Here is a 14,043-nt window from a genome sequence, read left to right on the forward strand (position 1 = left end):
TTCGCAAATTTATGATTGCAATAATTCTGACTAGTGTTTTCTCTTATATCCCATGTGGTTCTTGAGCACTTCATGTAACTCAGCATTAGAAATTATAAAGAGTATATATATTTTTTGACTTTGCAAATGATAGTTAAACTCAGTCTTTCCTTATCTAAAGCATGGAGATGATAGACTGGCCTGCCAGCTGCTGTCTACAGTAATACACCTTCATTTTCTACCACTGAATTCTATTAGGTAAATTTGGAAACAGAGTAACATAGCTACATTGCCACTTCCAAATATTTACCACAAAATTATATACATAGTTCTCTGTTGACAAAGGGAAATTATATGGCTTTATATATTCCTAGTTCCAACAACTTAGATAGCAACAAAGCTGTTTACCTTCATAGCTGTGTGGTATAGCTTGCCAACATTTTCAAAGCACCCATCTGCCATCTGATGTTGTGAAATCCATTGGATAGCACCATCTATCACAAGAGGATCAATACTGATGAAGTCTGAGGCTTTTACAAACTGGCTGCAAACATGAACTGTAAGCCTATAAAATCCAGAAAAATATGCATCAACTCATAATTGTAGTTTTGACTGAGGAAGTTGTTGCTTCAATAATCTTGGCAATAATTAATTTAAGTTAACGTAACCCATAGGTGACACCAAAAGGTAAATGAAACTATCTGTGTGTGTGTGTGTGTGTGTGTGTGTGTGTGTGTGTGTGTGTGTGTGTGTGTGTGTGTGTGTGTGTGTGTGTGTGTGTGTGTGTGTGTGTGTGTGTGCCTGTGTGTGCGTGTGTGTGTGTGTGTGTGTGTGTGTGTGTGTGTGTGTGTGTGTGTGTGTGTGTGTGTGTGTGTGTGTGTGTGTGTGTATGTGTGTGTGTGTGTGTAAATACATATGTGCATATGTGTGTCTGTGTGAGTCTGTGTCTGTGTGTGTAAGGGAGTCCCCCCAACTTCAATAAAATACAAGTGTTATTAGCCAAGTTCACAGTTAGTAAGACATGACACATTAGGTAACAATTGACTTTGTTGTCAAATACTGTACTGAATTATAACATTTGTTTCTCTTAAAAATCAAAATCTAGTACTTGAATTGGTCTATCATTTTTAACTGCAGCACAGTCGGTATGTAACTGTATATGTATTTAGCTGTGTGTAATGGACTTGATGTCTATTATGTTCCACATCACATTCAGAAATGTCACAAATACGAAATTAAAATAATATCAAAAAATGATTTCAGATTCCGGTATCTCATTGCTTAGTATAACCTACTCAGAAAACACTGCACTTTGAGGAAACATGAGTTTCCCCTACAGTGATCTCAATCACAGAGAGCATTTTACAGACTCATATATGGTTATAATTGTGAGTTTTGCAACCATTGCATAATACCTGCCTGTCAATAATGGGAATACCATTTTATTTCAAGACATTTTAAGCACCATCAGGTACATTCTGTGATGATAATGTAGATAAAAATGCAGTATCAGTAAAATACTTGTTCATTATTTCTGAAGTTTTTTTGCAAAGTATATGCCATAGTGTATTAAAATAAGATCTGGGATAGATTCAACAAACATAGACAAACAGGGAGGTTGAAATAAATTACAACATTGAGAAATTTGTGATGAGTATGGGTGCTGGTTGTCAATGATGCCTTTTCACAAACCAGTGTCTTGGAACATTATGTTTATCTCACAAAGTATCTGTAGCTCAGATAAGCTGGTAATTTAAGTAAAAGGCTGCTTTAAAATGAGTGGTGATTAATATGAGTTCTACATATACTTTGAAGTGGACAGCTATAGTCCTTTGCTGCAATGACCACTTCTGTGTCATCACAGATATATTAAATGGGTTTTCCAAATTTAGCTCTAGAGTTACATGGACCTTGAGTAAATTCCTGATAAATTTCAGAAATGACCTCCAAGATTTCCATGGAGAATGTCTGGTTTTGAGAAAGAGTCTAATATCATTAATGGTTTAAATATTTTAATAAGTTATCAGGCACCATGGTAAGACACAATAGCAGTAAAGCAGGTTCTTAAGGTTTTATTACATCACCACTGAACTTCCAGTCTATAGTACCGAAAACAATGACTGTGATATATGAATTTGCAAATACTGCAAGCTCCAGAAATGGTCAAATATTAGAACTCTACAGATAAAATCCATAAAAAGAACCAAAAGTCTGGCACCATGACACAAAGAGATAGGGCCCTTATTGTGACACAGCCAAACGGGGATTCATTTAGTTTCCCTGTAAATGGAGGGGAGTGAAGGGGCATCACCTCCTCACCACTCTCATGAGAAGGAGGAGGGTGGCAAGTAAGCAGTCAGCATGTAAACAAGTGTGATATCTCTAGTGTAAACCAGGGAAAAAATCAATACATGATGGGGGGGGAGGCTGCTTTGCTGGCAGTGTCCAATAGATAATGGTGCAATGCCCAGAGTAGACAGCCTGTTGACTCTGTAAGTCAGCTGTCCATAATGAATGCAATATAGTGCTAAAGCACAAAACTCTCTAAGCACCTTTTAATATCTATCTGAATAAAATAAAAATAAACTAAATAAACTCCAGTTCAAAAGGAAAAAAACGAAGTCACAAAATGTGTCACCCATTTTGTGACTTTTTTCTTTTTTTTCCTTTTGAATTGGAGTTTATATAATATCTAAATGATGGACTCAGGTCAAACCTCACCCTAGTCATGGGCAATGATTGGGCCAATTTAACCACAAAGGTGCTGATGGTCAATATGCAATAGGGAAAAAGAATGTACAAAAATGAATAAAAGTGAAACAGCACAAAAAGTGGCAAATTATATTTTTTAGCATAATTACAATGCACAAAGTAAAATTAATTTATGTGTATAGACTTATGAAAAGCCTTACACTTATAATAATATACCAATTTAAAAAATATTCAATTCACAGAGATTACACTTTTTTATTTTTATTATTATTATTATTATTATTTATTTATTTATTTATTTACATTTGTTGACCGGGAGAGTCCGGCTGGACACAGGTCCATTTTCAGTGGAGGCCCAGGGAGAAAAGCTCCACATTAAGTATTATTTGCTTTATACAGTTAAAAAAACATAGCATTTAAATATAGACATTAGTCCAGCTAAGGATGCAAGACAAGAATAAAACATAGATGTAAAACAGCTGTAGAACATAGTACAATTTTAAAATATGGTGACATATACTAAACATGGCTACAAATGTAGTTGAGATTCATCAGTGAACAATTGATACAATCTGTTTTTGAGGTACATAACAGCCATTAGCAGTTGTTGCTACAAGAAGTTAGTATTATGTGGTAGGTAGCTGGGAACATGAGTAGCCAAGCATGCTAAGAGTAGGTTGTTGATAGGGAGCCGAGAGAGGTAGTGGGTGGAGGGACTGGATGGTATTGGGGGAGGGGGGGTTGCAAGGGCATATCTGGCAAGTTTTTAAGTGTGATTTTAGTAAGGATTTGAAGTGGGTGCCAGAAGTTACAGAAGTAATTGAGGATGGGAGGGAGTTCCAGAGTTTGGCTATAGTGCAGTAGAATAATGCTTCTCCAGCAGAGTTAATGGCTCTTGTGACCTATAGGAGGTTTTTGTGGCTGGATCTTAGTGGTCTCGTGGTTATGTAGGGTTGGAGTAGATTCTGGAGGGATGAGACTTTTAGTGGTTGGTTTATTAGTTTGTGGGCAAGTGTGAGCTGGTACCATTGAAGGAGGTGGGGGAGCTCTAGCCAGCCCAGTCCTGCTAGTGAGAGTCAGTGGTGAGTATGGTAGGATGCCCCTGTGGCGAATTTGGCGATTTTGTTGTAGCAAGTTTTTGGCTTATTTAGATCACATTGTCTAAGGTTAGTAAATATTGGAGAGGAGTAGAGTAGGGTAGAGATAAGATGAGAATTTGCTACCAAAATGTTAGCTGCTTTGGTAAGTAGTTGCTGATTTCTATATAATGCTCCTAGTTTTTTGTGCACTTTTTTCATGGTCATGGAAATGTGAATGTCAAAGTTCAGTTTATTGTCTATTTCTACTCCTAGTAAGTTGGTGTGTTCTGTAGGATGGATGGTGGTGTTGCCTTTTGCTGTGATGTTAAAGTAAGAGCTGTCTAGGGTAAGTTTGTTGGGTTGGAAGATTAGTAATTTTGTTTTGTTTGGGTTAAGTATTAGTTGGGCATCAGTTAATCAAGTTTCAATAGAAGAAAATGCTTCCTGTGTGACTTTTTGCAGTTCGGGTAGGGAGTGGGCTGTGCAGATGATGGTTGAGTCATCTGCGTATTGTATGAGAGTGCCATGTGTTGTGGCTGAGGCTAGATTATTGGTGAAAATAGAGAAGAGTAGCGGTCCCAGGATGGACCCTTGGGGAACTCCTGTGGAGACTGATAGTTGGGGGGATAGGCTGTCCTGCCAAACAACTGCTTGTTGGCGGTCAGATAGGTAATTCTGAAACCAGTTGATGACTGGTTGACAGAAGGATAGGTTATTGAGAAGAGAGATGAGTTGTTTGTGTGGGACCATGTCGAAAGCTTTAGACAGGTCTAGGAAGGTAGCTGAGGAGAGATAACCTGCATTTTTATTTTGTAGGACAGTGTTAGAGAAAGAGAGTAAGGCGGTGGTGGTGCTATGGTTAGGTCAGAAACCGTGTTGTGTGTTGGAGAGGAGGTTGTTAGCAAGGAGGTGATCTGAGACTTGAGAATGAATGCATCTCTCTAGTATTTTGGAGAGTGGCGAGAGAATAGCTATGGGGCGGTAACTGGTTAGATCTGTGGAAGGGTCTCCTTTGTGTAAGGGAATTATGTGTGTGACTTTCTATAGTGTGGCTAAATAGCTTTCTGACAGAGATCTGTTAATCAAGAGTGATAATGGGTAGGCTAGAGCATCAGCTGCAAGTTGAATGTATTCATGTTGTCTGCTGCTAATCTGGTGGTTTTAAGTTTAGTTAGTAGTTGTTTTAGTTTGGAGGTAGGAACAGGAGAGAAAGAGAAGCTAGTGGGGAGATTGTTAGTTGTAGTTGATGGTGTGGGTTTATGGGGGGTTGTGTTGTCTAGCTAGTGATAGTATGGTTTGTGTGAAGTGATTGTTGAAAGAGGTAGCAATATTTTCAGAGGAATGAGTTACGTTAGGAGTGGGTGTACTTACTTTACCTGGGTGGAGGATGGAGTTTATTGAGGACAAGAATTGTTTGGGGTTATGTTGGGAGGAGGTAAGGGCAGACTGGTAGTATTGGATTTTGTCCTGTTTTATAAGATTTTGGTTCTATTGCGTAGTTCTAGGAATTTTTGCCTAGTAGAGGGGGTTTTGGATTTGCGCCAGTTGTCCCAGGCTTTATCCCTGTTTTTCATTTCAGACTTGGTGTTTTTTTGTAGCCATGGGGATGGTTGGGCTCTAGTTTGGGGATGTCTTATGGGGGCATGGTAATTAAGGATGCTTAGGAATGTTTTATTAAAGTAGTCAACTGCATCATCTAGTTTGAGGTATTTTAGAGGTTGCCAGTTACAGTCTTTTAGGGATGAGCTGAATGAGAGAGGGTTGGAGTTAGTTTTTTTTTTGCGTATTTGACAATAGATGATGGGTTTTGCTTTATAAAGGTGTTTTCTTCATAGGAAGGTTGGGGAGTGATCACTGAGGCTGTCAGATAAGCAGCCTGCTATATATGACTGGGGGCTCTTATTGACTAGTATCTAATCAAGGTCAGTGTCTTTGTTGGAGTTATTTATCCTAGTAGGTGACTGGACTAGTTGGGTGAAGCCCATGAAGATTTACATGATGGGCTGAGTAATTGCTAGAGCAGGATTGTCAGTCAGTGTTGAAGTCTCCTAGAATTAAAGTTTCTTGGGGTAGGTGGTGGGTAACCCAGCTGAGGAGGTTTTCAAGTGGAGGGATGTTGTGGCCAGGTGGAAAGTAGCAACCTATTATGCTTAGGGTTTTATTCTGGTATATTTTAAGGTTGGCATATATTATTTCTTCCTTACCTATTTGGGGAGCTGCTAACTTTAAGATCAGGATGTCTAGCTGCTGCTTAAATATTATAGCTATACCACCTCCTTATTTGTTTAGTCGGTCTACTCTTAGTATATTGTAACCGGTAGGGAGGATTTGCTCATTAGTAATGTGTGGTTTTAATCATGTTTCTGTAAGGATCACTACATCAGGGGAGTAGACGTCTATGGTGGCATGGAATGCATGCGCCTCATTGCATATACTTCTAATATTTAGGCTTATCAGAAGGAGGTTGGTTGGCTTTCTATTGGCTGCGATTTGGGAGAAGATGTGATTTGTAGTCTGATTATGAGGGAAGGGGTTGGAGTTTGAGGGACCAGGATTAGGATGGATGTCTCCACTGAGTGCTAGGTTGGATATGGATGAGATAATTAGTTTTATCAATTTCTGCATCTCCTTGCTTATAAGGGAAGTTTTTTGATTGTGTTCTGTGGGTAATAGGTATGGTGGTAGGGTTATGTTAGGTTGTGGGGTTGTTTTTAGTTTAGGTATTGTGGTCTGTAGTCTATATAGAGGGTGTATTGGGAAGGTTGTTGACCTGATGAGAGAGTAGTAGAGTAGAGGTGGGATATGAGTGGTGGTGTGTGTGGTGGTACAGTGGTAGTGGTTGAGTGCGGGAATGGTGGAGGTTTGGTAAGATGTGATGTATGCAAGGAGTGTGCATGCAGTGAGTATAGGTATGGTGTGCTTGTACATATTAGCTGAGTAGGAGGGATAGTAGTGAGAAGCTGTAGGAGGAAGTATAGGTGTGGTGATGTTATAGGTTGTTTGAAGGGTGGGAGGGGTTACTGTTTGTAATAAAGGTAGGACCACTGGGGGCGGGTGGAAATTGGGGGCAGGGAGAGGAGTGTAGCAGGCAATAGATAAAAGAAGATTAAGTAGGTGTATAGGTTATAATGAAAAGGGCTGGCCCTGATTAGGCTGCAATTGTTCTTGTGGGGAGGGGGAGGATCAGAATAGACCAGAAAAGTGGTGGATAGCCAATAGTATGATGAAAAGGGCTGTTTCACAGATATACAAGTCTACAGAAACAATAAGAAAAGGCAGTAGGTACTCTGACTTGCTTGTCTTGTATACCTGTCTTATTGAAATAAAATAATCCAATTTTACCAAGGAGTTATGTGGAAATTAGGAAGACAAGAATTTATAAGAGAAAGGGTTTAGTAGAAGTAGAGAAACAGCAGAGCATACAAATAGTACAGCATCTAAAGACAGATTGCAGTTAGAAGTACAGCAGGGGGGGCAGCTAATGTTCTGAAACAATAAGAAAGTCAGTAGGTACTTTGGACTTACTTATTTTGCATACCTTTCTTTTGAAATAAAATAAACACTTGTAACCAGGAGTGTGTGGGATTTAGAAAGACCACAAGTTATAGAAGAAAGGGTTTAGTAATACTCGAAAAACAGCAGGGCTTTCAAATAGTTGAAACAGCTTGCAAAGGGAGACTGCTGTTAGGAAGTACAGTATGGGGAGGGGGCAAGCTAACATCCGTGATGGAGTGCTTTACTTAAAAATAGAAATTAAACAATGGCTAGCAATTAATTTTGTCTGGAGGATAAAACATACTTTTTGTATATTTTGAAAATAACACTCATTCCAAGGTTGCCTGGTTCTGTTAAAGAGCACTGCAGGCCAATAGATTGAACTTGGCTTGGTGGGGATCCAGGGAAAGTAGAATTAAAATGAGAAGTTTTTGTATATTTTGAAAATAACACTCATTCCGAGGTTGCCTGGTTTTGTTAAAGAGCACTGCAGGCCAACAGATGGAACTTGGCTTGGTGGGGATCCAGGGAAAGTAGAATTAAAAGGCGAAGCTTAGGTATGAGCACTCCATCCAAAGAGACAAGCATCTACACCAAGAGGATTTTAAAAATCTGAAACAATTTATAAGTAAACAGTAAATGCACCACCTTCAGAGATTTGCCTAAAACTAATTTACTTCAGCTATATAATGACCTGAGGAGTTTCAAGTGTATCTCCTCCCCTTGGGGATCCTACAGAAAACACTGCATCATTCAAGGAGTTTTATTCTCATCTCAATGCCTGCATCAGTCCTAATCTGTAACAAACACAGTGCTAAATTTTGGAATAAACATCTTTGGTGGAACACTAACACAAATGTGTTGTATACTAAGACAGGGAAAATATATTTTCCTCAGTAAAAAAGTGAAACCACGCATCAAAACATTAAACTAAAAAAAAAGTTAAACAAAGAACTTAGAAACAAAACCAAATCATCCAAAGGCAAGTCTAAATTTAGATCAACTCCCCCTTCAAACATAATCCCAAGTTCTTTTTAATCTATATTACACATAGTAATATAGATTCGAAAAGAGACTACAGGAAGTGTATAAGACCCAAAGTGTTATAGGACTGATAAACCAGATGGTCACTATTTCTTGAGACCATTAAGAGACATCCATATAATTTAAAATAAATAAATATAATATACCACACCTAAGTTAATAAAAGATGATGTCTTAACACAAAAATACAGAACAACAAAGAAGAAGATAAGACACAAGTAGAATGTCGCCACATACGCATCAGTTAAAGGGAATTATAAAGCAGTTGAAGCATCATTACTAGAATACAGAAAAACAGAAAAGATCATTAAAAGCTCTTAGAATGATAAACCTCATAAAAGCAACAAACAACATAAAAGCTTATGTGGTTTTATCTTACATCATCTCCAAAAATGAACTAAAAAATATCAGCATAAGCAGAAAATTCAGAAAGTATCCAAAAAATATGACAGAAATGTACAAAATAATCAGTTCACTGTTGACCTGAAAAAAGTTCACAAAATTATTTGTCGATACCATAGAATTAACAAAGGAGTCCCCATTGTTACCTATCTTTTCAGTTTCCATAGGGACCCCTTATAAGGGTTTATACCTAATCCCGATCCAACAGTCACATTCTATGCTATTGACCTATGGAGGACTAAGTGGTAAAGTAAAGGACATTCTGAATAAGAACTGGGTTTTATTTAAGGGGGACGGAGATTTGAGTGAGGTGACCACTTGTATTGTGGAATTAAAGTTTTACTGTATGAACTTTGATTGGACTGTTCTTTACAGCTTAAGCACCTCGAGGGCATTTTTGGTTTTGGAACTTTCGAAGTTTAGAACTGAGAGAGACATGGCCTCTTTAATTACACTGTAAGTTAAATTGCTAAAAAGTTGTTTTTATGTTATGCTTTAATTTAATGATGGAATCACTCCACTCTTTTTTGTTTGCAGCCATGGCATGAGAGAAGGAGATTGAGAAATCTGCCGACAGTTGATAGATGTTTTATTTATTGATAATTTCCAGCATGGTACCCATTCCTGATCCTGAAGCCATGGGCACACAGTGACATGTGTAGAAGCCAAGCACGGATATTTTAATATGTGCACTCTCAAGTTGATAGGTTTGATCTGGCACTTTTTTCTTTTCAGATTCCTGTCAGCAACTATCCCATTTTTTTCAGATTTCTGTTAGAACTACCTCCCATTTTTTAAATGACTGCTCACATTGTCCAGAGTCTCCCTCTTGCTGACACTTAGTGTTTCATTTGACTGTGGATTAGTGCCATTTTTAATTTTCGGCTTGTTGCTATGGCTGCCTAGAAGGCAGCAATTCACTGGCTTATTAACTTAGCTGAGTATCCAACCCTAGAGTTCAGGGCCATTATTCATACACATCATTACAGATCTAAAGATGTTTCATATTTCAGGGTGCAAAAACCCTGACTCAGTTAGAATGGGGTGGTAGGCCTGAAATTGAATGTCTGTACTGTTAATTGCACTGTTGCTGTGTTTTTACTTTCCTTCATTTGTGATTTCTGGAGGCTGGTTTTATCATGTTTGACACAGTTTTAGAATTACAGCAGCAGCAGTTGTTCTGGGTGATTTGAACTACCTGCCATCTGAGATGTGTTAGAACAATATTTAAAATCTGTTCTGATTTTAGATCTTTGTCTCTGATGTTTCAGTTAAGACGTTTGTAGCCTAAGGGGGTTGCTGTGAGTTGTACTGTAGTTCTCACAGCAGTGTGATGAAATACATTTATAGGTCATTCTTCATGTGTTTATTCTTTTACTCGATTGCCTGCAAACATTTAAGGTATTTGCAGATGTACAACAACAGACTGTAACTGATGTCATGTGTGTGTGTGTGTGTGTGTGTGTGTGTGTGTGTGTGTGTGTGTGTGTGTGTGTGTGTGTGTGTGTGTGTGTGTGTGTATATATATGTGTCGGGGTGGGTGTCTGTGTTTGTGCAAATGCTTAGTTTCTTCGTCCAAGAGTAGTCATGACGTACAGGAAGGAATGGATTGTAGTAAATAGCATCATCATATAAGCCACGCTCTTTGGGTACAATCCTTGAATTCCTTGTTTTGTTGCCTTTTTACAGTGTATCTATTATTTAGTTGTAAACAAACTGGACATCATGATGTCTATGTGTTCAATGTTAACAATATTTAAGTATGAATAAATAAAAATAATGCAGCTTGTTTTTGCAGACACATATGATTGGATATGTCTGTGATGGGCTACATTGGAATGTCCCTGGTACTTAGCACAGATGAGTAGGCTATGAACTGTTAATGTCTTGCTTCCTGTAGTGCAGGGTTTGATTACCTCATCCTTCATTTTCCTGCTCTGCAACTAATCAAATAACTTCACTAGACAGTGTGCCTTTGCATCGAATGGGTTTTCCCAGGCTGTCAGCCAATGTGTTATACATTGTTTTTTGAATCCCTTCCTCTTTTAAATGGCTGCTTATGGATTATATGCAGTTTGAAATTGCTGCATATTAGTGATTATATGCTGTTTGACTATGAATCCCAACACATCTCTTGTAGTTTAACGACTTACCAGATGCACTTTAAAAAATGTGAATTTCAAGGGAAGAAAGGTTTACTGTTGCTAGTTTTCTTTTCAATGCTAGCATACTTTTGTTTGTTTGTATTGTTTAGCAAATGGGTGTGTTTTGCTGTAAAATGTAATGTAGTACTTTTAAATTAAATATACATCTCTTCAATCACTGAAAAGGTGAGAAAGAAAATAATATGTACACTTACAGGTGTGAATAGTGTTCCATGATTACCGGGAGAGGTAGTCATGTGATGGGATACTGGTATAATTGGGGGGTGTTGGTCCATTACCATGCCTAAGGCCCCATTTGACCACAACCTAGCTCTTATTTATTATTTTATTTATTTTATTTTACATTTGTTTACTGGGAAGGTCCGACTAGACTAGGTCCATTTACAGCGGTGGCCCCAGGAGAAAAGCTCCACAATTATAACAATAATAAATGTTTTATACAGAGTTATAACCATAATGCATGTTATAAATAGTATTATAAGAACAAGGTAGCAGTAATGAACACTAATAGATTTTTACATATAGGAATTTTTAGACAGACAAGACATAATAGATATTTACACGTAGGAATTTTTAGACAGACAAGACACTTTTAAACAACATTAATCACATTTTCAGGCTGGAAATATGAATACAGCAGAATATATGTCAGCAGTGATCAAGTAGGTGTGCTTTTAGGGTGTTTTTGAATTGTGACGTAGAGGAGCTAGCTGTTAGAGAAGGGGGGAGGGTATTCAAGTTTTTAGCAACGGTGTGGGAGAATAGTGCTTTTCCTGCGGTATTGTTAGGTCTAGCAATACAGTGGAGTGATTTGTCATTAGACCAGAGATTTGGTGTGTATTGAGTTAGTAGTTGTCCTAGTGATGGGGTTTTATCAGGATATTTTAGAATGGTGTAAGTAAATGACTAGCCGGTAGTAATTGAGAAGTTGGGGAAATTCTAACCATTGTAGTTTCTTAAGAGCTATACAGTGGTGTGTTCTGAAGGATGAATTGTTAGCAAACTTGGCAATCTTATTATAGCATGAGTCAAGTTTATCCAGGTCTATATTTTTGATATGGGTAAGAATAGGTGCTGCATACATTAGTGTGGACAATATGAGAGTTTGTGCTAGGGTGATTCTAGCTTGAGTTGAAAAGAAGTATGTGTGCCTGTATATTAATTTTTTTGAGAACCTTTTTGATAGTATGGGACAAATGCACATCGAAGTGAAGGTTTTTCTCAATTTTGATGCCAAGGAGTTTGGTGTGGGTTGAAGGGGAAATGGTAGTATCATTTCTGGAAGTAATAGTAAAGGAAAGAGGAGTAGTTTTTGATTTGTTGGGGGGTAAATAACAATCATTTAGTCTTGTTGGGGTTCAGGATAAGTTGGATGTCAGTAATCCACTTTTACACAGAGCTAAAGGATTCCTGGGTAAGTTGTTGAAGGGAGGAGAGGGAAGAGGCTGCGCAGATTAAAGTGGAATCATCTGCATACTGTATATGTGAAGCCTGCTTAGTTGTGGTATGTAAGTTGTTGGTAAACATAGAAAAGAGAAGTGGGCCTAGTATTGAGCCTTGTGGTACACCTATGGAAGTTGGAAGTTGAGGGGAAACTATACCTTGCCATTGGACAGACTGCTGCCTGTCAGAGAGATAATTCTTGAATCAGTCGATAGTAGATGGGGCAAAGGACAGAAAGGCTAGAGTATCTAGCAGTATGGTGTGTGAGATCATGCTGAATGCCTTGGAGAGATCCAGGAATATAGCAGATGTGAAGTTATTATTATTCCTGTGTTGGTTAACTATGTCAGTAAAGGAAAGAGGAGTAGTAGTTGTTCTGTGAAGTGGCCGGAAGCCATGTTGTGTGGTGAACAGGAGTTTATTGGTGTCCAGGAATTTCATGACTTTAAAGTGAAAGCATTTCTCTAAAAGTTTAGAAAGGGGAGATAGAATGATGATTGGATGGTAATTTGAGAAGTCGTAAGAATTACTGCCTTTATGAAGAGGGATGATGTATGATACTTTCCACAGTTGAGGGATATAGGATTCTTGTATGGAGTGATTAATGCGGATGGAAACAGGGTAGAATATGGATTCAGTGGCAATTTTTAGGAAGTTAGCAGGTAAATTATCACTGCTAGGGTGGTAGATTTTAGTTTCAGAAGGAGTTTCTTAATTGTAGAGGTAGGAACAGGTGAGAGAGTTGGGGGGAATGTTGTTTGGACATTTGGTTGGTGAATATGAAGGGTTATTTTTGGATAATTGGTTAGATAAGTTTAGAATAGAGTCAGTGAAATGTTGTTTAAATTGAGTGGCTATGTCCTTGCCATTATTGGCGGAGTTGGGAGTAGGAGTGCTAGTTTTGCCTGATTTTAGTAAGGAGTTGATGGCTTGCCAAAATCTTGTGGGTTTCTAGAGTGTTTGGTTTGGGCACTAAGGAAGTAGTTCTGTTTGTCAAGTTTGTTTTGTCTTTTGGCTTGGTTTCTAAGTTGCTGGTAGTTTTGCTTGGTTAGGGCAGTGTTTTCCTTCTTCCAGAGTTTCCTGACCTTATCTATGGACTTTTGTAGGGCTCTAGTGTCTCTACTTAGCCATGGTGCATCGTTAGCTTTTACTCTGACCTTCCTAGTTGGGGCAATTCTATTGAGGACATTGATAAAAGTTGTGTGTTAAAGTAATTGACTGCCTGGTCTAGTCCAAGGGTTAGTAGAGGTTTTCAGTTGCATTGATTTAGAATTGAGTTAAGGTCCTGAGGTTTTAGGTTGTGGTCCTGTTGGATTTTCCTATGAACTATGGGCTTGGGTAAGCTAGTATGTTTGCTTAATAGGAATGTGGGAAGGTGGTCGCTTAGACTATCTGGTAGACAGCCTATCTGGTAGTTTTGTTTGGAGCAGTTGACCAGCGTTCAATTGAGTATGGATAGTTTCTGTGATTTTTTTATCTATTCTGGTGGGTTCATCAATGAGTTGTGAGAACCCATAGAGATTTATGTGGTTAGAGGGGCAGTTGGAATTGCAGGCTAGTCAGTCAGTATTAAGGTTGCCTAGCAGAATAGTTTCTTGTGGGAGATTATCTCTAGACCATTGTAAGATTTCCTTAATTATGGGAGAGTTGTTTCCTGGTGGGATATAGCAGCAGAGGATATTGATAATTTTTGTTTTATTTATGCATAGAACTGAACCAAGTGT

General features: G+C 38.3%; 1 protein-coding gene across 1 annotated transcript in view; it reads right to left on the reverse strand.

Annotated features, from left to right (window-relative positions):
* LOC122808698 (alpha-2-macroglobulin-like protein 1) overlaps positions 1 to 14,043 on the reverse strand; it is a 488,551-nt gene that overhangs the window by 75,109 nt on the left and 399,399 nt on the right. The window contains exon 26 of the mRNA XM_044079684.1: positions 388 to 544. Coding sequence (XP_043935619.1) covers positions 388 to 544 — 157 coding nt within the window. The remainder of the gene's footprint in view (positions 1 to 387; positions 545 to 14,043) is intronic.

Source organism: Protopterus annectens, chromosome 8.part0 (assembly GCF_019279795.1).
Source record: "Protopterus annectens isolate FY-2018-M chromosome 8.part0, PAN1.0, whole genome shotgun sequence".
NCBI classification, from domain to species: Eukaryota; Metazoa; Chordata; order Ceratodontiformes; family Protopteridae; genus Protopterus; species Protopterus annectens.